This window comes from Cnephaeus nilssonii (genome assembly GCF_951640355.1).
Source record: "Cnephaeus nilssonii genome assembly, chromosome: 9".
In the NCBI taxonomy this organism is placed as follows: Eukaryota; Metazoa; Chordata; class Mammalia; order Chiroptera; family Vespertilionidae; genus Cnephaeus; species Cnephaeus nilssonii.
The window spans coordinates 65,828,555-65,854,030 of record NC_137080.1 but is presented as its reverse complement, the minus strand read 5'-3'; the positions used below and the strand labels follow the sequence as shown (position 1 = coordinate 65,854,030).

General features: G+C 41.7%; 1 protein-coding gene across 1 annotated transcript in view; it reads left to right on the top strand.

Moving 5' to 3' along the window:
• COL19A1 (collagen type XIX alpha 1 chain) overlaps positions 1–25,476 on the top strand; it is a 316,298-nt gene that overhangs the window by 282,884 nt on the left and 7,938 nt on the right. The window contains 6 exon segments of the mRNA XM_079780963.1: positions 7,327–7,371; positions 7,462–7,524; positions 12,154–12,189; positions 12,756–12,800; positions 16,155–16,325; positions 18,025–18,091. Coding sequence (XP_079637089.1) covers positions 7,327–7,371; positions 7,462–7,524; positions 12,154–12,189; positions 12,756–12,800; positions 16,155–16,325; positions 18,025–18,091 — 427 coding nt within the window.

The window sequence follows — 25,476 nt, the reverse complement described above, 5'->3', positions numbered from 1 at the left end:
GATTGCTCTAGTATTTTTATGGTTTCCCGTCTTATGTTTAAGTCCTGTATCCATTTTGAGTTTATTTTTGTGTATGGCGTAAGTTGGTGATCAAGCTTCATTTTTTTGCATGTATCTGTCCAATTTTCCCAACACCATTTATTGAAGAGACTGTCTTTATTCCATTGTATGTTCATGCCTCCTTTGTCAAATATTAATTGAGCATAGTGGTTTGGGTCAATATCTGGATTCTCTATTCTGTTCCATTGATCTATATGTCTGTTCTTGTGCCAGTACCAGGCTGTTTTGAGAACAGTGGCTTTGTAATACAGCTTGAAATCTGGTATTGAGATCCCTCCTACTTTATTCTTCTTTCTCAGGATTGCTGTGGCTATTCGGGGTCTTTTTTTATTCCAGATGAATTTTTGGAGAGTTCTTTCAAGGTCTGTGAAATATGCCGTTGGTATTTTAATGGGGAGTGCATTGAATCTATAGATTGCTTTGGGTAGTATGGACATTTTAATGATGTTGATTCTACCAATCCATGAACATGGTATGTTCTTCCATCTGTTTACGTCTTCCTCTATCTCTTTTTTCAGTGTCCTGTAGTTTTCCGTGTATAGGTCTTTTACCTCCTTAGTTAAGTTTATTCCTAGGTATCTTAATTTTTTTGGTGCGATGGTAAATGGGATTGCCTTTTTAGTCTCTCTGTCTGTAAGTTCACTATTGGTGTATAGAAAGGCCATAGATTTCTTGGCGTTAATTTTGTATCCTGCTACATTGCCGAATTCATTTATTAAGTCTATGAGTTTTTTGACGGAGTCTTTCGGATTTTTTATGTACAATATCATGTCGTCTGCAAATAAAGACAGCTTTACTTGTTCTTTTCCAATCTGGATGCCTTTTATTTCTTCTTCTTGTCTAATTGCAATGGCTAATACTTCCAGTACTATGTCAAACAGGAGTGGTGAGAGTGGGCATCCCTGTCTTGTTCCTGTTCTTAGGGGAAATGTCTTTAGTTTTTGTCCATTGAGTATGATGTTTGCTGTGGGTTTATCATATATAGCTTTTATTATGTTGAGGTATGAGCCATCTATTCCCACCTTGTTGAGAGCTTTTATCAAGAAAGGGTGTTGGATTTTGTCAAATGCTTTTTCTGCATCAATTGATATGACTATGTGATTTTTATCTTTCAATTTGTTTATGTGATGTATCACGTTTATTGATTTGCGGATATTGTACCATCCTTGCATTCCTGGGATAAATCCTACTTGGTCATGGTGTATGATCTTTCTGATGTACTGCTGGAGCCGATTTGCTAGAATTTTGTTGAGGATTTTGGCATCTATGTTCATGAGGGATATTGGTCTGTAATTCTCTTTCATTGTGTTGTCTTTATCTGGTTTTGGTATTAGGGTGATGCTGGCTTCATAGAAGGAGCTTGGAAGTGTTCCTTCCACTTGAATTTTTTGGAATAGTCTGAGGAGGATAGGTTTTAGTTCTTCCTTGAATGTTTGGTAAAACTCTCCTGTGAAGCCATCTGGCCCCGGGCTTTTGTTTGCTGGAAGCTTTTTGATGACTGCTTCAATTTCGTCCATAGTTATTGGCCTATTGAGCTGTTTAGATTCTTCTTGATTGATTTTTGGAAGGTTATATTTTTCTAGGAATATGTCCATTTCCTCCAGATTGTCCAGTTTGTTGGAATAGAGTTGTTCGTAGTATTTTGTAACAATCCTTTGTATCTCAGAGGGGTCTGTTGTTATTTCACCTCTTTCATTTCTGATTTTGTTTATTTGGGTCCTCTCTCTTTGCTTCTTGGTGAGCCTGGCTAGAGGTCCATCAATCTTGTTTATCCTTTCAAAGAACCAGCTCTTGGTTTTGTTGATCTTATGTATTGTTTCTTTGGTCTCTATGTCATTTATCTCCGCTCTGATCTTTGTTATTTCCTTCCTTCTGGTTACACTGGGCTTTTCTTGCTGCTCTTTTTCTAGCTCTTTGAGTTGTAGGGTTAAGTAATTTATTACCATTGTTTCTTGTTTTTTGCAATAGGCCTGTAGAGCTATGAACTTCCCTCTCAAGACTGCTTTCGCTGTGTCCCATAGATTTTGGATTGTTGTGTTTTCATTGTCATTTGTTGCCATGATGTTTTTTATTTCTTCCTTGATCTCTCTGGTGACCCAGTCCTTGTTTAATAGCATGCTGTTTAGTCTCCATGTGTTTGATTTCTTTGGATTGTTTTTATTGTAGTTGATTTCCAGTTTTATGCCACTGTGATCTGAGAAGACGCTTGATATAATTTCTATCTTCTTGAATTTGAAGAGACTTTGCCTGTGACCCAGAATATGGTCTATCTTTGAAAATGACCCATGTGCACTTGAGAAGAATGTATATTCTGTGGCTTTGGGGTGAAATGTTCTGAAGATGTCAATTAATTCCATCTGGTCTAGTGAGTCATTTAGGATTGCTGTTTCTTTGCTGATTTTTTGTTTAGAGGATTTGTCCAGTGGTGATAGTGGGGTATTAAAGTCTCCTACTATGATTGTGTTGCTATTAATCTCTCCCTTGATATCCTCCAGGAGTTTTTTTATGTATTTGGGTGCTCCTATATTGGGAGCGTATATGTTTACCAGAATTATTTCTTCTTGTTGGATTTCTCCCTTTAGTATTATGAAGTGGCCTTCCTTATCTCTTGTTATGGCATTTACTTTGAGGTCTATTTTGTCAGATATAAGTATTGCTACCCCAGCTTTTTTTTTCATTTCCATTTGCCTGAAAGATATTTTTCCATCCCTTCACTTTCAATCTGTGTGAGTCTCTTGTTCTGAGGTGGGTCTCTTGTAGACAGCATATATATGGGTCGTGTTTTTTTATCCATTCAGCTACTCGATGTCTTTTGATTGGAGCATTTAGTCCGTTTACATTTAAAGTTATTACTGAAAGGTATTTGTTTGCAGTCATATCTATTTTTGTGTCTGTATTCCTTCTTACCTGTTTATTTCTTCTTTTTACAGTATTCCCTTTAGCAATTCTTGCATTGCTGGTTTGGTGGTGATAAACTCCCTGAGGCTTTTTTTGTCTGCAAAGCTCCTGATTTCCCCTTCAATTTTGATTGATAGTCTTGCTGGATATAGTATTCTTGGATTCAGTCCTTTGCTTTGCAACACTTTGTATACCTCCTTCCATTCACTTCTAGCTTGTTGTGTTTCTGATGAGTATTCATTTGACAATCTGATGGGTGTTCCTTTGTAGGTAACTCTCTGTCTCTCTCTTGCCGCCTTTAGGATTCTCTCTTTATCATTTATATTTGCCATTGAAATTATGACATGTCTTGGTGTGGGTCTTTTGGGGTTGATCCTGCTTGGGACTCTCTTTACTTGCGTAACTTTTATCTTTCCCATATCCGGGAAGTTTTCTGTCATTATTTCTTCAAATAGATTTTCTAATCCCTGCTGCTCTTCTTGTCCTTCTGGCAGCCCTATTATACGCATGTTACTTCGTTTCATGTTGTCCCGAAGCTCCCTTAGGCTTTCCTCCTGCTTTTTAATTTTTTTCTCCAATTGCTGTTCAGCTTGAGCTTGTTTCTGTACCTGATCTTCTAACTCACTAATTCGGTCCTCTGCTTCTTGTAGTCTACTGTTGAAACTTTCCATGGTGTTTTTGATTGTAGCTATATCACTTTTCATTTCTTCCTGATTCTTGCATAAGTTGTTGATTTTCTCATCCATCCGATGTATAAATTCCATGACCATTACTCTGAACTCCTTTTCGGTCATGTTGCAAGCTTCATTTTCACTAATTTCCTTTCTTGGCGACTCCACATTTTCTTTCCTCTGTGTGTTATTTCGTTTCCCCATTCTGGCTATTACCAGAAAGCTCAAGCTTCTGTTTGCGTGGACCTGGGCCATGTGCTGTGGGGACTTCGCTCCACCCTAGTTTCACTGAAGTGCTCTGACACTAGGACGTGTGGCTGTCTTTGGTTGGTGGGAACCAGACTTGCCCAGGATCAGTGTCCCCAGTGTTCTGTGTGGTCTCGTGTGCACATTTAGAATCAGGGGCCCTGTCTGCACCACACTGTTGGTATGTGCCAAGAATGAGATCCTTAGCATGTGCCAGGAGTCAGAGTTTCCCTGTGTCTGCACCAAGACTCGAGTGTCAAAGTCTCTGTTGCCTTGTGCGGTTTCTCGTTGAGAATCAGGGTCCCTGTGTGTGCACGCACCAACAATTGGGGTCGCTGGCTCTTAGTGTGAATGCGCTGTGAGTCAGGGATCCCAGGCAGCTGTGTCCGGCGTGCCAAATTCCCTGAAGTGGAGCTGCGTCCTGTGTGTGCTCTCTCTACTGAGCCAAACCGGCTAGAGCGCACATTCTTAAAAACCTGAAGGTGAGCCGGCTCAGTGCACTCTCCCAAAGTCCCAGAAGGGGGGCGGAGTCCGTCCTGCGCGCCAAATTCCCCAAAGGGAAGCCCCTCTGTGCACGCTCTTAAGAATCTCCGAAGGGGGAGCTGTGACCCGCGAGCCAAATTCCCCCAAATTCCCCGAAGGGGAGCCCTCTGTGCTCACTGAAAGATTTCCCCGATGGGGAGCTGCTTCTGTCCCGTGCGCGAGCGCTCGCCAAGTTCCCTAAGAGGGAGCGCGTCCCTGCGCAAAGCTCGGCAGCTTGGGCCAGGGGCGGGTCTATCAGTTACTATGGTGCTGTCTGTGCACGCGCCTGTGAGCAGCTTGGGCAAAGGGCGCGTCTATCAGTTACTATGGCGCTTTCCGCGCGCCTGTGGGCGCTCAGCAGCTTGGGGGAGGGGCAGGTCTATCAGTTACTATGGCGCTATCAGCATGCCTGCAAGGAGGGGGATAGGCTCTTTGACTCACGGAAATCTGCCGGGAAGTCTGGATTCTTGTTGTTTGTTTGTCTGAAGCTGTGATAGCAGTTCTCTGTCCCCGGTGGCTGCAGGGTCCTGGTTTGTGTCAGAAGCCAGGATCCGAGTCTCAGGCAGCTCTGTTTCTCAAGATGGCGTGGTCTCTGCGTCCGCACCAGCCGAGAAGTGTCCGCTTTGTGCGCGGGGCTCCGCCGTCTAGGGCTGCCCTGTTCGGGAGCCCCTTGGAAGACCTGCAGAATCTAACTGACCCTATCTCATACACACACACATCTACACTCTCCTCTATGGGTTCCTCACTCACACTCTCTCTCTCCCTACCTTCCTGCCGGTCGCCATCTTTTTCTCCTCTCCCACTCACACCCGTTTTTGTTTCCACATGTTATAATGCAGCTTAATGCCCCACTGTATTCACCCACGTGTGCTACAGATCACTTTTGGCTATTACCCTAAATTAAATCTCTCATCAGAGAAAAAATATTGGCAACCACTGAAGGTATTTAAAAGATGAGTGCCTGGCTGGTGTTGGTCAGTGGTTGAGCAGCAGCCTATGAACCAGAATTGATTTTCAGTCAGGGCACATGCCCGGGTTTCAGCTCAATTCCCAGTGGGGAGCGTGCAGGATGCAACCAATCAATGATTCTCATCGTTGGTGTTTCTATTTCTCTCTCCTTCTCTCTTCCTCTCTGAAATCAATAAAAATATTTTTTTAAATAAAGATAAAAAATGAGTGACAGACTCAATCCAAATGAAGAATTCCAAAGAGATTTTTGAAGGCTGCAGCATGATTGAAATAAGGGGTAATTGCAGTTTTCTTACCTCATAATTAAGAGAATGAACTGACAATTACAAAAATTGAGAAGGGGTAGAAATTTTACACCCTCCAAATATAGGGCAGTGTAATTAAATACACGACAGTTCTTTATAACTGGACCGGATGGTGGCTCAGAAAATAAAACAGTTAAAAAATTCTGGAAATAGTGGTGATAGTTACACAATGGTGGGAATATACTTAATATTCCTGAATTTTACACTTTAAAATGGTAGATTTTGTCATGTGTATCTTAACCACAGTAAGAAAAAAACTATGTAAGGTGATTGTTCTGGTTGAGACCTACCTGGACAGACATGTCACCGCCATTCTGCTGAGTTCCAAGGGAACCCAGCCCTGCCCTTCCTAGAGCAGACCAGTCTATCCCTTTCTGGCATATTCAAGCCTGTCCAGGGGTTTCCCCAGGCTTCTTCTCCCAGCCCTGCCAGAATGGCATATGGGGACACAGAAGGAAGTATCTGTATGCATGGGCAGTGGGTGTGGCCTCTGGTCAGTGCGCTCCCCTCCACCCCTCCGCTCCCGCACTGAACCTCAGGAGTCTCTGCTTGCCCACACAGGCTGTGGAGAGCCAGGGTGCTCTCTCAGGCCCTCCCTTTTCAGATTCCCTCGTAACCTACTGTGGTTTCTACGGTCTCAGCCGTACACCTACATCCCCACTTAGTTGGTCTTTCCCAACCACATTAGGTCCAAGGGATCGTGGGCAGTTCCTTCTCAAAGGCAACATCTTTATGCCCACTCTGGACACTTGCACTTTCCCACTTCCAGACTCTGTGGGACCATCCTTCTCACATGTATCATCCCTGTGGTCTCCCCACCCCAAGATTCTTCTGTTGTCACTGCTCCAGGACGCATCTATTGATGTGTATTGGAACAAATCGATCTTGTCATCTCCCTTTCAACAAAACACGGCTTTTCTTTTTTTTTTCTTTGTTTTTTTTTTATTAAGGTATTATATGTGTACATATCTTACCATTGCCCCCCCACCCCACTCCCATATATGCCCTCACCCCCCAGAGTTTTGCATCCATTGGTTATGCTTATATGCATGCATACAAGTCCTTTGATTGATCTCTTATCTCCCCCACCTCTCCCTAACCTTCCCCCTGTAATTTGACAGTCTGTTTGATGCTTTACTGTCTCTGTATCTATCTTTTTGTTCAAGTTTATAATGTTCTTTATTATCCATAAATGAGTGAGATCATGAAAACACGGCTTTTCAAATCAAACATGCTCTTTGCCAGGCTATCCTACTATAAACTTAGAAACCTTCTTGTGAAACTCAAAGTCTAGGAAAGATTTTGTTTCCCCTCTGTGCCTTCCCACCCCCGTAAAGACGAACTGCCAGTCAAATAGGCACCAGAGGGATTTCCAAAAATGAAAATGCATTTTCTTAATATTTTCAAAACTTATTATCCTTCCCGCTCACCCACCCAACATACACACATGTGCACTTTCATGGAACTGTTCCCCAGCCTGTCCCTAGGAGCCTGCAGGGTTGAGTAGGGGCTCCCGGGACTCTGTCACACCAGGAGTGCCATCTGAGTGCAGAGCCACAGCCTGGCAGCACATTAAGCTCAGAGTGTGGGGGTTGAGCACGTGGCATCATTCAGTAATTTGGCTCCTAACAGTTCTCCTTGGTTTAATTTCCCAGGGGAAACCAGGCGCCCCGGGGCCTCCAGGAGTTCCAGGGGAACCGGTGAGTTCATTACTAGCAGTTGTACTTGTGTTGCACCGCGTGCAGTTTTAAAGCTTTCTTGGTGACTAACATTTGTGGACATCTCCACAGGGGGAGAGAGGACCTGTTGGAGACATTGGTTTCCCTGGACCGGAAGGACCCTCGGGAAAGCCGGTAAGAACTTCCACGGTTTAAACTTTGCCAGCTTGAGAAATGTTCTAAGCATTGCCTCCTCTCCATCGCCTCAGAACACCTGAGATTTAAGTAAGTCGTTTCTGAGGAAGTAAGTGAGGTTCTGCAGATGGATTATGGGGTGTGGCTCTCCCTGAGTGTCCTGGCTCTCTATGAGGTATCTTTATGTCTTACACAAAGGAGAGGAAGCTGAGATTCTTTTCGTTTTAAGTGTCAGCGAATTAGACTCATTGTTTCTTAAGTCTAATGTTCTCAGTGGACTTAAAAATAAAATGGCCCTTCACATCCTAAAATATAAAGAAACTGAAGACTCACAGATATAACACCTGTGTGTGAAGCTAAAGATTAAAGTAGAAGCTGTTTTCTCAGGATCCCTCCCTTATCTATGCGCCTTGTTCTTACACTTTCATAAATCACTGCTGCCAAATATATCATCCCCCTGTGTCCTAAAGAGCTCTGGGCTACTGATATATAGTACTGCTGTGACACTGTAACAGTCATTCCTACTAATCCAATTCAACATATATTCATGCTGTTTGCTAAGGATGTGCTGAGCCCAGAGGGAGGGGATAAAGATGAATAAGACATACCCCAGTCTCAGGTTTTTTCTTTATAGAAGGTCACTACTGCCGTGCCACAGTGGCTCAGTGGTTGGGCGTCGACCTATGAACCAGGAGGTCAAAGTTCAATTACCAATCAGGGCACGTACCCAGGTTGCAGGCTCCGTCCCCAGTAGGGGGCATGCAGGAGGCAGCCAACCAATGATTCTCTCTCATCATGGATGTTTCTATCTCTCTCTCCCTCTCCCTTCCTCTCTGAAATCTATAAAAAAAAAATACATTTTAAAAAAAACACAAAGAAGGTCACTGCTCCCTTTTCTTGATTATTTGCTCTGTGTGTATAAGGAGGAGAGGGTACTGAATGTAAACAAGCAGCACAGAACTCATGAGGCCGCTTAGTATCTTTGTGAAACATTCAGGGTTGGTGCATTCCCTGACCGCCACCTCCCCAGAGAAGGCAACGTGAAAAAATGGGAAGCATCTGCAACCTAGCGTTAGGAAGATCTGGGTTTGAATTATGACTCCAAGGGTATTGTGAGTCACTTGAGTAACATGACATAGGGAAACCATTTCCAATGCCTGCCCAGGGGAGGTGCTCAATAAATATTACTTTAATCCCTGCCTCCCCCTTCGCTTTCTCTTACCAACTTCCCATTTCTAACCCCTGAACACCATCTCATTCTAATGCTTACCACGGGGTGCCTAGGGGATGAGGCAAAAGGCAATTTGTTTATTCAGCAAGTATTTCTTAAGCACCTACTCTATGCTAGGCACCGTGCTGCGCGCTAGCAACTCATGGGATTTACATGCTATGATAGGGCCACAGACAACAAACACGCACAATTTCAGGTAGAAGAAGATCTAAACAGGGTGACGTACTAGAGCAGCCTTTAATAGGGTGGACAAAAAAGGAAAGCCGTTGGAGCAAGACCTGCACGGAGTGAGAGATCAAGTCCTGGGGAGGTTGGGGTGGGGGCATTGTTTTAAGAAAAGGAAATGGCTAGCAGAGCATGGTGTGTTTAAAGAACAGCAAAAGGCATGAAGTTCAGAGTGAACTAAGCTAAAGAAAAGTGGAAAAGATCCCGAGGTAGAGGTAGGCAGTGGCCAGACCACAAGGAACTTCTCGGTCCTGAACAGAGTTTGGATTTCACTTGCAGCCTGATAGAAACTCGCTGGGGTGTTTGTGGAGGGGAAGGAAAATGATTGGACTGCATTTTAAATGATCACTCTGACTAGTGTATGGAGAGCAGACTGTAGGGTGAAAGCAGACAGAACAGTGAGGAGGAACTGCCAGAGCCCCCCTGAGAGAGAAAGGTGGAGAGAACAGGGAAACCATGAGGAGGAAGAGTTGGGGTTGAAGGGACAGCCAACAAGACTTGCTGGGGCACCAGCTGTGGCGTGTGAGGGAGACAAATCAAAGCTGTGGTTTGGGGAATGAGCCACCGCGTCAGAGTGGAGTGTTCGGTGAGATGGGAAAGAGTGGAGATGGGTGGTTTGGGGAGGGAAACCCAAGAATTGTCTGTTTGAGACACATTCATCTTGAAGCACGGGTAGATATCCAAGGGGAATGCCAAGTAAGCTGTGGAGAGAAGCATCTGGAGTGAATGGCGAGGCTGGGACTGCAGAGACCAATCTGGGTACTTAAAGCTGAGCTGGATGAAACGGAGTCACTGTGGTGAGGCAGAGAGGAGGATCTAGTGGAAAGACTGAGAAAGTGCAGCCAAGAGATGGGAAGAAAAACCAGGTGAATGAGGCTTCCTGGGTGTCATGAGAACTGTTTTAAAAGAAAGGAGTGATAAACATACAGGTAAGTGACATGAGAGCTGATCATTCGCCACTGGATTTTGCAATGGGGAGGTCATGGTGGGAGAGATTCCAACATGTTAGCATCTTGATAAGAATGGTCCAATTGAGAGAGGAAATTTGGAGGATATAAGAGAGTGCAGGTAACTTTGGGCATGGGGAGAAGACTAGTATTCCACTCACAAATGGAAATTGGTCTTAACAAAGAATGGGGCAGTTCATTCCTCTTTAACAGGAGACACAAGTCAAAATACAAATGCATGTAGCTGGTGGGTCGGGTGGAGGGAAGGGAAGGTGGTTCTCTCCTGTTTATTGCCTCAGTGAAAGAAGAATCGGGGTCATCAGCTGGCCCTGAGGAGTGGGGTGATGATGCTGGACTTTTGAAGAGATAGGAAATATGTGAAAGAGTATTTTTGGAGAGAAGGGAAGGGAGTCAAGTCAGGAAATACAGAAGGGTGACCTGATAATGCAGGAGGGCTGCTTGCCCTCTGCCATCCTTCCCTTAGATTGGAACAAGCGAGCAAGAACTTGTGGTGTTCTTCAACCACAGTTCGATGCTCAGATGCAGACGTACAATAGACAGAAAGCTGGCTCTCCCGGAAATGGATTCTTCCAGTGAAGTGAGATGAGGGGAGGGAGCGGCAAGTCCAGTACACATAGGTTATTGTAAAAATCTCTGAGAACAGGATATGCTATGGAAAGCAAGTTAGTAACACCTTCATATGCAAAAGAGAACACACAGGACAGTCTTTGATGAATTATGAGTCCCCCCCCCCCAAAAAAAAAGACTATAAGGGTTATTTCCTTTCCTATACTGTTACTAAAGAAATGAATTACATTTTTACACTAGATTTATCTTCTTTTAATCAAGTGACACAGTTGTTTCTTTCACATCCTCTGCTCAATCAGCTGTATCTTTGTTGCTTGTGTTTCTGGATGTCATAAATTCTTTGAACCATACCCTTCAGGTAACATGTTCTTAGTAAAAGTATTCAGGACAATTCCCAGGATCTTTCAGAGAGGTCGGGGGACTTTGGCTGGGCTCTCAGCTGTGACAGACTTTAGTGTAATTTACAGCACTGAGCACGTGAGGTTGTCTGCAGTTCGGCATAGAATCCATTCCCGGGCGCACAATGAAAGTCCCCTCGGCTTTTCAAAGGAGCATGTCCATGAAATCGCCTGCTGGCTAAGAAATCATTTTCCTCACCTTGATCTCCCTCTTCAAATCAAATCTCAAAAACACATCTGCTCTTGGACTCTAGGTATTTCATTTGACCCCCAAGTGCTTTTCCTTCTCACATCTCCCGGCCGATAGTTCTCACCGTCTTATAAATCCCTGAGCTTTTATTACCACCTCCAGAACTCCCTTATAAACTTGCAGTTTACTAATAAAAAGCCACTATTTGATACTCTCAGAAACCGTGATTATAGATGCTTTGCTTTCCCTTCATATTTTCCAGCTGAAAAATAGCATTCTTTCTCTGGCTGACAGTTTATTTCATATTAAGATCATGCTCTGCCCATGTTATGAAATTTCCCCAGCAGCAGTGGAGATCATTTACTGAGAATGACTCCTCGTGCTGGAAAATTGTGAGGAGGTAGCAGTAAATGCCATTCACCAGCAACCCGGCACTATTGGGCACCTTCTTATTTCTCAGAATGTACCTGATAGAATAAGTAAGGAAAATCACTCTGTTGCCTGTTTACAGTGAGCTTGGCATGTTCAGCTATTTCACTAAATCTTTCGTTGTAAGGCCATTATTTTATCCTGACTTTCTAAGTGAAGAAGCCAGTGCTATTAAGGTTAAGTAAATTTCCTAAAGCCGTGGTCGGCAAACTGCGGCTCGTGAGCCACATGCGGCTCTTTGGCCCCTTGAGAGTGGCTCTTCCACAAAATACCACAGCCTGGGCGAGTCTATTTTGAAGAAGTGGCGTTAGAAGAAGTTTAAGTTTAAGAAATTTGGCTCTCAAAAGAAATTTCAATTGTTGTACTGTTGATATTTGGCTCTGCTGACTAATGAGTTTGCTGACCACTGGCCTAAAGTAAATGGAACTTTTCAGTGGCAGAGTCAGAATTTAAATTTGGAGCTATCTGGTTCTTTTGATTTTGTTTTCCATTTCACCATACTGCATCACCAAAATCTCTGCAGGAATATGATGAAGTCCTTCGGTCTCTATCCTTTTGTTGTATTTAACCATGTCTGTCAGTGCAGAATTAGAAATATTAATCATTTTTTTGTCTTTACAGGGAATAAATGGAAAAGATGGATTACCAGGTGCTCAGGTATGGAAAATACCATCCTATATAATAAAAGCCTAATATGCTAAGTGTCCAGTCGGCCGGTCATCCATTCAACCAATCAAAGCATAATATGTTAATGATATGCTAAGGCCACTCAACCACTCACTATGACGTGCACTGACCACCAGGAGGCAGACAGTCGATCAGTCGACCAGTCGCTGTGATGTGCACTAACCACCAAGGGGCAGATGCTCTGACTGGTAGGTTAGCTTGCTGCTGGGGTCCAGCCAATCGGACTGAGCAAGACGGACTGGATACACCCTGGAGCCCTCCCACGGTCTCTCTCTGGCTGGCCAACTTCCCACATCCCTCCCCGGCCCCGATCGTGTACCCGTGGGGTCCCTCGGCCTGGCCTGCACCTTCTTGCAATCCGGGCTGAGGGACCCCCCCCGCCCCTGAGTGCATGAATTTCGTGCACCAGACCTCTACTTTAAAATAAGTGTTCTGATGCACAACCACAGAATATCTGGCAGCAGAATACCTGGAGGATTGGACTGGAGGGAAATCTTGACATGCAGTGACTTTTCATGCTGACATCTGTTTTCCAGGGCATCGTGGGTAAGCCTGGAGACAGAGGCCCCAAAGGAGAACGTGTATGTATATTACTATTTTGATTATTAAGTCTGTCTGCTACACCTGTCCCATCATTTGACTTCCCAATTATGTATGTAGACCTCCTACAAATCTCTCAGCATGAAAAGGGTAGAGCGTATGTGATCCTAGATCTTGCTAGACGTAAAGCAGGACCATTGAAGACCCAAAAGCAGGCCACGTGGCAGATACACCTGCATGGCTGGCTTTTCTAAACAGCTAAATCTTATTGGTTTGGAAAGCTTTATCATCCTCCTATCTCAGACATAGGAGGATTTGTAGAATAAAAGCTTTTACTTATTATTCCACAGATAATTCATAATAACTGAAGGAAATATGAAAATAGAGGAAATAACATGAATATAGTAAAAAAGTCTACCTTACCCCACTACAGACAAGCACTATTGATATTTTGGCCCAATTTCCATTTCTCTCACTCTTATTCATAACATATACATATACTTAATGAATCAATACAAAAGAATATATACTTTTTTTCAAAAGTGAACTCATAATTTTTTTGTAAATGTCTTTTTTTGCCTAATAATATATAATGACTGCCTTTCCATGTCAGTAAATATAGAGCTGCAGCTACCTGTTAGTGGCTACACGTTATTCCACTGTTTGGATACACCTTATTTCACTTACCCAGTCCCCCTTTTGGGGGTATTTAGGTTTCTCCCAGTTTTCATATTATAAACATCACTATAATGAGCATCTTTGTCCCTAGAACAGTGGTCGGCAAACTGCGGCTCTTTGGCCCCTTGAGTGTGGCTCTTCCACAAAATACCACGTGTGGGTGCGCACATACAGTGCGATTGAAACTTTGTGGCCCATGCGCAGAAGTCGGTTTTCGGCTCTCAAAAGAAATTTTAATCATTGTATTGTTGATATTTGGTTCTGTTGACTAATGAGTTTGCCGACCACTGCCCTAGAATATAAAATAATTTTAAGACGTTAAAGATTGTATTTATTTTGCACATGATCAGGGTATTCATCAAAGTGTGCTAGTATTTCTTTTATTTATTTTTTTATGTTAATAGTCTCAGATATTTCTCCAAATGTGGTCTGGGTTGATATACTTGCATGCAGATACTTTTTTTTTTCTTTTTTAAAAATATTTTTATTCATTTTAAAGAGGAAGGGGGAGAGAAAGAGAGATTGAAACATCAATGATGAAAGAGAATCACCAATGGTCTGCCTCCCACACGCCCCACACTAGGGACCAATCCCGCAACCCGGGCATGTGCCCTGACTGGGAATTGAACCATGACCTCCTGGTTCATAGGTTGACACCCACTGAGCCATGCCAGTCGGGCACAAATACATTTTTATAAGACAGTACCACTGAAATTAGGTCCATCTACATCAAGCATGTCAAACTCAAAAGCTAACACAGGACAAATAAACAATATTTAAGTTTAAGTGGGCCATAAAAAAACAAAAGCTTCAATTTTCATAGAAACATAGGTTTATTTTAATAGAGACAATACTGAATACAAAGGGCTGAAATAAATAAGTAATCATTAACATAAAATAATAGAACATTTTCATAAAAATTAATATTTTTTCTTGAACATTAACTTACCAGACACTGAATAACTGCACAAATTAATGAGCGTAATGCAAATAAACCTATTTTTCTTGTTCTTCGAAAGCGAATTATTTCCAGTTGCACACACCAAACAAGTCAGTCCAAGACTAATGAGGTGGCAGTCAGCTGCTAAAATACTCGCTGCTAGTATTAGTGGAAAGAAATGGTGCACCTGTGTGTAAGGCGTGTAAGGGAAATTAATGCAACACGATTATAGTAATCAGTCATTAGCAAACATTGTAGTTCATTAGTAATAATTATGTAAAGCAGGATATCGTAAAAATTAAGTTACGATATTTTTATTAAAACGTTTCTTAAATACCGTTATATTGGCTGGGCCGCAAAAATATTTGTTGTGGGCCACATGTGGACCACGGGCCGCAAGTTTGACATGCTTGATCTACATGGCTTCTTTCTACACCTCTTTATGCCAGGATCAAATGGGTCTCTGTAATTGTTCATTTGTTTTCATCATCTATATATATATATATATATATATAAAAGCCTAAGCAGCCAAACAACCGGTTGACCCAACTGGTCGATATGACACACACTGACCACCAGGGGTCAGACACTCAACACAGGAGCTGCCCCCTTGTGGTCATTGTGCTCCCACAGCCAACCTCCCACAGCCAGCCAACCTCTTGAGGTCTCTCCCCCTGACCGGACCCGATCGCTGGCCAGGCCAAGGGGCCAGGCTGAGGAACCCCACCCATGCACGAATTCATGCACTGGGCCTCTAGTTTTTTAATAAAGAGAAATAGACTTTGGACTTTTGCAGTGGAGCCACAACAAATAAAATATTAATACAGTGAAATATAGGCAGCCTCAGTGCATCATTTCATCATATTTGGTTTGGTCATTACCTCATGGAGTAGTGGAAGTGAATATTTGAAATATCTATAACTGAAACACCTGCCATAATCTATCTGTCTTCCTCTCTCCCTCTCTCTCTCTCTCTCTCTCTCTCTCTCTCTCTCTCTCTCTCTCTCTCTCTCTCTCTCTCTCGTGTACGTGCGCGCACACACACAAAACACCTGTATAGAAATCAACCCACAGAATCTAATAAAGGCCAAACATACAATAGCAAGCAGGGGAAAAAAGCATGTGATTTAGGAGGTATTTTGAGTGTCTTAAAGTTTTTCTGAGTGAAAAATTTCAGTGATGAAATCCTCTTGGTAATCATCCTTTATTATTGCAAAGGAGACCCAGGCCTAAAGTGACAGCTGCTACTGACTTTCGAAACTGTCATTATTCTAGACTGGAAACAGTACACCTGACATTGTCATTACCGTTCACTGAGTGCTTTCAGCATGCCAGGCATTGTTCTAAGCCAGTGGTCGGCAAACTCATTAGTCAACAGATCCAAATATCAACAGTACGATTGAAATTTCTTTTGAGGGCCAAATTTTTTAAACTTAAACTTCTTCTAACACCACTTCTTCAAAATAGACTTGCCCAGGCCGTGATATTTTGTGGAAGAGCCACACTCAAGGGGCCAAAGAGCCACATGTGGCTCGCGAGCCGCCGTTTGCCGACCACGGTTCTAAGCACTCATTCATTTCTCAGGATCACCCTGCTTAGTGGACACTATTAATACCCTCACTTTTCGGAAGAGGAAGTTGGACACAGATAATTTAATTCACTCACCCGAGGTCCCACAGCTAGGGAGTGCCAGTGTCCATCCCGATCCTTTGTCTGAACGACAGCTGTTGCTGTTGTAGAAGAGATCATTCTTTATAATTAATTTTTTCCTTAACAGGGTGATCAGGGAATTCCCGGAGACCGAGGCCCACAAGGTGAACAGGGAAAGCCAGGCCTTCCAGGCATAAAGGGAGACATAGGTCCTGTGGGGCCACCTGGAAACAAGGGCTCTGTGGGATCCCCGGGGCACCAAGGCCTTCCTGGCATTCCAGGCATCCCCGGCACTCCGGTAAGTGGTACTGAGAGCTCCAGACTCCTGGCTGGTACTGACCACATATCCCTTTTCCCATGAAAGCAACATAGTTCTTTCAAAATAAATGAAATGAGCCTAAAGTGGTCTCTGCGAGGGTACAATTGCTGTCATTACTTTCAAGTTATGTACCAGATCCTCTGCGAAGCACTTCTGACACGTGACCTCCCTGCATCCTCACAATGAACCTGGGAGGATGGCTGTCCTTTCCATCCGACTTAACAAAAGCAAAAACTGGGAGTCAACTTGTCCAAGGTCACAGTTATTTAGTGGATCAAACCCAGGTTCGACTGACTCCAAAGCTTTCCTTTTAAGTACTATCTATAATGCCTCCTTCCACTACACAGAAAATACATACTATGTATGTTTCATATTAAAACTTCACTTTGATGAATATCAGAACAGCAGATCTGCTCGGAGTAGTGCTCTGAAGTGAAGACCATTGGGGCCAAGAGTGTTTAGTTTAAAAAGCCCATGTCTTTATTAAATCCTCAGAAGCATGGTGGGTGCCATTCCACAGAGGAACTTCATGTGAAAATGTCCATGTCAGGAAGAAAGGAGAGTTTGGGAGTGAGGTCAGGGAGTTAAGGACATGCTGTCCTCAGATGTCATTACCAGACAGGGCCAAATTGAGCATTCCCATAATTTTCATACTTCTTTATTTTTACCCACTTCCCCTGAGCTCTACTTGAATAAAACCTGTAGAATGGCTTCTTGGTGCTATGTCAATAATTGGTATTTGATGCATTAATTCAAATTTATTTGTCCCATCTGCAGTGAAAATAAAATGTTGAAGTAGGGCATTCTTGGAACTACTGAGTCCTAACAGCAATCTTCATCTGAGCTCATCACATTGTCTTTAATTTTATACCCCTGGATAGTAATCACCAAATACAAAGAAGAGTAATAAAATACATTGAAATCCTATCCATCATGAAAAAATGATAGCTCCCTTTTGAACTATCAGGTCTATAGTAAAACATTACTATTATATTGATAGATTCTTTGTCAAAGTCATGTAAATTTATTTGTGAAGAAGTTAAAAACTCAACTGACATCATTTACCTACTTGCATTTTCTCTTAAAAAAGAAAACTACTTAATAGAAATAGGCCTGCAAAGTATAAATTACAGAATAAACTTTACCATGAAATGGGAAAAACTTAGCAAGCTTTATCCCATGCACAAAACATTTAAAAAATAATCTGGAATACTTAGAATTCTTTTCCAGGTTGTCTTCCTTTGAAAATACATAATATCAGTGAGTTAATAACTGTACTAGTGTCCAGTGATTGGTTAGAAGTTTAGTTGTGCCTGGGATATTTAACATCATGATAACACTGCTCAAATTCTGTAACTTCAGAAAATGAAGTAATATGAAATGTCTTTCCTGATTATATGAAACCATGTCTCTCCATTCAATAGGAAATATGTTCACATCACTGGTTATGATTTCAGCCCACAGCTTTTAAAGCAATTATGCACTTCAACTTCTTTCTAGCATTTGATCAAAACAAAAGAAATGTATTGCTTAATATAGTCAGTGGCCAAAAGCATTTTGCCTGATAAATGTATCTCTACAGAAGCTTCAAGTATGCATGCCAACTCAATATTTCTATTCTCTCTTCATTTCTGCTGTGCTCTATTTTAACAGACCTTTTTTTCTTCTTCTTCTTTAGGCTGATGCAGTTTCATTTGAAGAAATAAAGAAGTATATTAATCAAGAGGTACAAAGGATTTTTGAAGGTTAGATTTGCTTAATAAACATTTCTGAATCCTTTACCAATCCTCATCCACTGTGGAAAATCCCTGCAGCAACATTCTCAAAAGATGGTCATTAAACAAGTTTAAGAGGCAACCCACTTTGTGATGGGAAGCTCTACTAGTATTTGATGGAAAATTTTTCCTTATGCTAAGTTAAAGTTGCCTCACCATAACTTCCCATCATCATTCTTGGTCTGCTGCAACAACGCAGGTAAAATATCTTTCTCTGTTCAAGTGTGACCACCCTTCGGGTATTTTTCCTTTTTCTTTTTTATTTATTGATTTCAGAGAGAAAGAGAGAAACATTGTTGTTGCACTAATTTTTGCATTCATTGGTTGCTTCTTGTATGTGCCCTGACAACCTTGGTGTATCCAGACGATGCTCGAATCAAACTGAACTACCCAGCCAGGGCCCATGTATTTTTCAATATCCTCCTTAGTTTTCTCTTCAGTGGAGTGTGCCCAGCTCCTCCATGATCATTGCCCTTTAGAAATACTTAATCTTTACATGTCCTTCATTCACCCAGGAGTATTTGAACAGGGCAGTGTCTTTTGTCCTGGGCAGCAAACTATGGCCCACCAGCCAAATCCACCTACCTCCTGTTTTAGTGCGGCCCAAATGAGAATGGGTTTTACTTTGGAGGGGAAATGCAGGGGAGTACATTTTTTAATGTTTTTTTTTAAATCAAAAGAATATTTCATGACTAGTGAAAATGACCTAAAATTCAAATTTGTGTCCATAAATAAAGTTTTATTGAAACACAATCACACTCATTCCTTTATGCATTTTCTCTGGCTGCTTTCATGCTAGGGCAGCAGAATTGAGTAGTTGTGACAGGGACAGGATAGCCTGCAAAGCCTTAAATATTTACTTTCGCAGAGAAAGTTTTCTGACCCCTGATACAGACACTTCAATAACACAGCCTAAGACAGCATTTTTTGATAAGCATCCATATCACATTGTTGATTCATATTGAGTTTTTAATTAACTAGCAACTTTGGATCTTTCTTATACAAAGTTTTTAAAATTAGCTATTTCTCATTATGCACTCTTTTCCACATTTAAAATCTAGGTGTGCTATTTTATGTTACTTCTTATTAAATTGCAAGTGATTCGTGTTCACACATTGTTCCAACCTGAAGATACCTTTTGGAATGATGTCTCATAAGGCAGGTTGGCCGACCTTCATAACTTTGTGTTAACTCTAAATTTTATAAACATCTCATCATTCTAATTTTTTTTTTAGAAAAACAAGCAAGAATTCATTGATGGCAGCCAGAACTTTGACACTTAGGGTGGTGAAATAAAGAAAGGCATAGAAAAAGCAACAGGAGAGCCTAGGCTTGGCTGCTGTGGCTCACTGGGAAGTCAGAGAAAAGAGGACCTTGCAGACCAGTTCAGGGGGTTGCCTGGGACAAGCTGCCACTGCCCATTGTTCCCCTGGTTGCAATTCTTATGGGTCTTGTAGAGGTTAAGGTAATAGGTTCCTGTGGGGGAAAGAGAAGGGAAAGGAATGTCATGGCTATGCTTCTTGGGGGGGGGGGGGGGAGGGGGATAGTGTGTCATCATTCTAATTATTGATAGACATTTTAAATTTAAAAAAAGAGTCAAGGATTAGGCCTTTCTAAATGCCATTGCATTCCTCCTGCCCATTTGTACGCCATCTGTTAGTCTTTTGTTTTTGTGAGTGCTGAATCCATGTAGTTGTCCTAAAATCTACTCTGCATTTTTTTATCCACAGGATATCACATGATTTTGTCAGGTGATTTGCTAAAATCAAAATCACTCCCCTCAACTGTGAACTTAATAAAGCGGGAGTTATTTGTCAGAACATAAATCTACTACGTTGGCTCTCATAGTTTCTGCTTCTTTTTCTGAATGCCCTGCCCTTGCTAAGCTAAAAATAGATTGTTAAATTTACAAGGAATAAGGTTACAAAACGCCCCAAGTTCATCTATTAACATTTCTACTGCAAACATGGAGTTAGCTACTCTCCAAGAAGCTCTGATTATTTTAAGCAGTAATTAGCATCAGAGACCAAAATCTCAGTGCTTGAGTGCACATTATCTTATTTCACATGAACACTGGACACAGAGCAGAGGAACACGGGGACTTTTAGCCACTTCAGTGACAAAATAGGGAAAAAAATATTTTCATGAATTCGTGCTGTTGATCTCAGTTTACCTTGATCTCTACTAAGTATCTGGACAGTGCTTTACATGATAGTCTATTGATATAACTGTCTATTCTTTCTTTTTTAAGCTACCAGTTTTCTCTTTCTAATTTTAATGTTGCCCCCACATTTGAAAATCCCCTTTTATTTTCCTTTATTGACTTTTGAATTAAGCATTACGGATTAGGCTCCAAATTTTGCAATTCAGACATTCCACCTCAACAATCATCTCCTAAGCATCACTGCCTCACAAAGAAAAGACACAGAGGCTCTCCGGAGGACAGACACTGAATAACATAGAGGCATGTGCCCGATGCAGTGCACAATGAAACCTCCAAGTGCCCTTGTTCAAATTTCATTAAGAACTACACGACAGCAGCAGCAGAATGTTAATAGCAAGCACAGGGCCTTCTGAGCACGGGGCCTTGTGTGACTCACAGGTAGCCTGTCCATGAAGCCGCCCCAGCCACAGGGCACCTAGCATCTCAGCACCACATCTTTAGTAGAAGAGGGAGATCCAGCAAATACATGCTTTTGGATTGCAGTCTAAAATTCTCCTTGAATTCTCAATTTCCATGAGTTCTCATGTCAATTATCTTTTTTTTTTCCTTATGAGGGCTGGTGGGCCCACGAGTATTTTATTAAAATAGCAGTGGTGGTTGATAATACTTTCTAGATTCAATGTAAAAAAAAAGGTCTCAACATTGCAGGATATCTATATATTATGGTAAATATAGTGGGTTCCATTTATGAGATGATGGGTCTTAATGTTTTATTGTTTGGCATGGAGTTGTGGACTCAAACAAACCACACTGAATAGATGATGTAAAGAGATCACTGAAAAAAAATTTTTTTTATTGTTAACACTGTTACAGACATCCCCCATCTCCTCCCACCCTTTGCTCACCTCTATTTTATTTTTCATCTCAAGCAGCTTTAATGTTGAACTTCAATTTTGTAAAAGACTTTAGATGAAAATGTACATTAAATACTTCAGCAGTCATTAGTCTCACTTTCTTAAAAGCTGGTTAAGAATGTCAGAAAACATAACCAAGCACTACCAGGAACTGTTTTGCATTGTGATCTGCAAGATATTCATTTTCAAGTCCTGTGGGCGCTGGATGAAGACCTGGCCCCCAGTGGCCTGCCCTGCACCTTGAGCAGAAGAGACGTGGCTCCTTCTTCCTGGGAGAGGCTCCCGGGTTGCCCACTCCCAGACATTCTGTGGTTACTCCCATGAGAGGCTGTCAGCCTCCTGCGGAGGAGGCCAGGGGGATTTGAGCGCTCTTGGCTGTCTTGCGGCAGCCTCGCCTGGCTTGCACTTGCTTGACAACTCCTCCTCTCAGTCCTCCAGCTCCCCCTCTGCATTTCAACCCCTTCTTCCTCTCTCAGGGTCCCCCCTGCCCACTGGAACCTGCAGGGTGCAGTCTCCCCAGCTCTCCTCTGGCTTCACCACATCTCTCCCACCACCTCCCCCGGCCTCTCCAGCCTGGCTGAGTCCAGCTCCTTCACAAGCCCCAGATGTCTCAGCCTCAAGACAGTATTCTCAAATGGCCCACAAGGAGATTCTTTCCTGAGACATCTTGACGCTGAGACTCCACCTGTGATACCCCCTCTCCTTCTACCTCTGTCGGCACCAGTCCCACAAAACTCGCTTCTCCCAAACAAAATTGTTCCTGAAACCCAGAATTTAGTTATTTAGCACTTTAGTTCACTTGTCTCAAGATTATCCCAATTCAGTCCATTTACTTTTCCATTTAGAAGTCTCTTTCCCATGGCTTCTGAACACTACTTACAAAAAGAAAAAAGAAAAACTCCATTTTCACAAATCATAGAGCTCCAAGGTCACGGTTCTCCTTTTCAAGAAAGCTTTCTCCGTAAAAGCAAAGAGTAACTTTTACATGTTAAAACAGTTAGAGTTAAAAATATTTTCCATAGTATAATCTCTATTTCATCCAATTTCTTTCTGTGTCTTTGTTTGGATCTGTCATTCAGTTTATAGGATTTCCTCAGGATTTCCAGGATTTCCATGGCTGTCCGCTCCTGCATAAGAATTAGGTTCTAACAAAGTGAGAGTTGTGAGTGAATGGTGAGGCTTGCCCATCGTGAGCTTCATTTTATTATTTTAAATATGTTTTTATTGATTTGAGAGAGGAAGAAAGAAAGAGATAGAAACATCAATGAGGGAGAGAGACATCTCTCTGCTGTTTCCTGCAGGCCCCCCACTGGGCATAGAGCCTGCAAACCAGTCGTGTGCCCTGATTGGAATTGAACCTGGTAAACTCTTGGTTCATAGGTCAACACTCAACCACTGATACACCATGGCAGCATGAGCTTCACTTTAAGGCAGTCTAGCTGGGCTTTTTCATTGAGGGATCCTCAGATTTCAGTGTCTTTAAGTCTCTCCTCTTAATATGATCAGATCCCCCCGATGAAAACACTTCCATTTCCTCCCAGCTGCCAGCATTTGGGGAGCAAAGTCAGAGAACTGAGCTGGGGCTTTAGCACAGAACCTGTAAATGCTCATTTATTCTCCTTGCTTTCAGAAGGAACGCCCACGTCCCAGTGGAGTCTGTGGCCCCCAGTGCAGAGACAGTCTGTTTAGCCTTTTCAGATAATAAACCTTCAGTCTTCTGCTAGGCGTGGGCAGGGGCAAGCCCAGCTGTGTAGAGCAGAGACAGAGATTTCTGACTATTTCTTAAACAGGCTTTGAACCAATTCTCCTTAAAATAAGTTCCATCCGTTACCTCCATTTCCAGATGCACTGCCAATTCCCATCTTCCTGGTTCTCAGCTTCCAACATTTTGTTATACACTCTCCTTTCATGGTCTCTCTGTTCCTGTGGTTTTATGCCTTTAAAAGTATCTTACTTGTTTTTCAGGGACTCATGGAAGAGTTAAAACAGATGCATGTGTTCAGTCCACCATCTTTACCCACAATAACATGTCAAAGCAACATGTTTATAAAGGTGGCAAAGGACTGGGCCAGAGTTACGTGCGGCAGGAACAACCTTTGGGTGATGATGAACCACGAAATGAATATGAATTCATCAAACAATGCTGTTGAATTTGCAGTTAAAATGAAATCAGGAAATAATTACTACAATGTGAGAGGAAATTACTCTGCTGATATGTTTGCCCCTTAGGAGAGAACTGCATCTAGTTTTGGTTTCCACATTTAAGCGATGTATGGAGAAGCCCTGGGGTAGGGGAGCCAAAAAGTGATTTACAAAACAGATTACCAAGCTTACGAGTAAAAGTTGTTTAACCTGAAGGCTAAGAGGTAACAATAGTTTTAAGGATGTGACTGATTTCCTTGGAGAAATACTCATTAGCTACCCTCTGTTTCCATTATGGAGTAGCTAAAGAAAATAAGTTGAAGCTGTACCAAGAAAATGGGCAAGTTAAACATTTGAATGAGCGTTAGGAGAAAAAGATGAATTTCTCTCTTTGAAAATATTTACAAATTCTATCTGTGAAATAGAAGATAAACGTGGGCTAGATGACATCTGAATATCCCTTCTTCGTATAGGTAATTTCTCATTACTTTATTGTTAATGTCTGCATTGCAGTACTGAGCTTATTCTCCAAGGAAGGCAAACCATCGGTCTTGTTTGTTAGAGTGATTGCTGAGGGTTTGCCTTGGCAGATGGAATATGTGAGTTTGGCTCATGCAAGCTCCTGTCTGAACTCTTCAATTTCTTGCCTCATTAGAAAGCATAGCCAAAAACAGTTTCATTGATGAAAAATCGCTGAAAACAGAGGAAAGGCAATAAAAAATACAGGTCTTTACAATTTATTTAGAGGCTCAGAAACATGCTATTTTAAATAATAGAGCATTAGACTAGGGTTCTGAAGAAGTAATTACCTTATACTAAATGGCTATTTCTGAGCATATCTTAAAGCTAGATAATTTACAGCTAAAAGCAATTATTCTAAAATTTTCTGTTTTACTGAGAATATTAAAAACCACCCCAAGCAAATTACTTGTAAACTTAATTCATACATGAGAGAGGAAAAATTAGTACTGTGAATACTTGCATTTAGACATTGAAGGTATTCAATGAGATATGTCTTAAATTAAGAAAAATTATACTGAAATGCACATATATTTATTAATACATATATCTTTTAAATTCAAAACAACAAATAGTTTGCAAAGTTTCAAGCTATAATCATTGACTTTCATATTTGTTTATAAAACACCCAGCTTATAATTTAATATAATAAAGATATAATTACATTCAATGTATAGATTTGCAAAATTATAACTATATATTAATTACAAATGTGTTTTATCTGTTATTAATGCAGTTTCATTCAAGGATATAAAGTTTCAAATACTGCATGTGTTATCTATTGCTGCATAAGAAAATGACTCAAGCCCTGGCTGGTTTGCCTCAGTTGGTTGGAACATCGTCCAGTACACTGAAAGGCTGCGGGTTCGAATCCCAGTCAGGACACATACCTAGGTTGCAGGTTTGATCCCTGGTTGGGGCACATACAAGAGGCAGCTAATAAATGTTTCTCTCTCACATTGATGTCTCTCTTTCTCTCTCTAAAATCAATAAAACATATCCTCTGATGAGGATTTTTTAAAAAGAAAACAACTCAAAACTTCAGTGGCTTAAAAAATTTTATTATCTCACATTTTCTGTGGGTCAGAGACTTGAAAGGTTGCTTAGTTGTGTGGTTCTGTCTACAACGAAGTCCGTCAGGATGTGAGGCAGAGTGGAAGTCAGCCAAAAGCTTGATGGGCTGGAAGACCCACTTTCAGGTGTACTTACATGGCTGCTGGCAGGTGGCTTCAGTTCATCCCCATGTGGGTCTCTCCACAGAACATCTTGAGTGTCTTCAGTGCCTCAGGTGACTTAGTCTCCCTTGTTACACGCTGTCAGTTCTGCTTTTTGTTATTTACTAGAAATGAAAAGTAAGTTCCAGGCCACACTGGAGAATGGAGGAATTAGACTTCACCTGATTCTATTTGGAAGGGCATGTCAAAGAATTTGTAAACCTATTTTAAATCACTGAACATTCACAAGATTGTTGGAAAGTAGCTTAAATTTATTTAAAACCATTTTTAATATGAACCTAAATTCTCTCCACAAGTCATTACCAGAGGTTAGTTAGAGTCTAGATAATTGTTTTGTCCACTAGATCGGCTATATCTCTGAAGCACCAAACACTCTCAGAT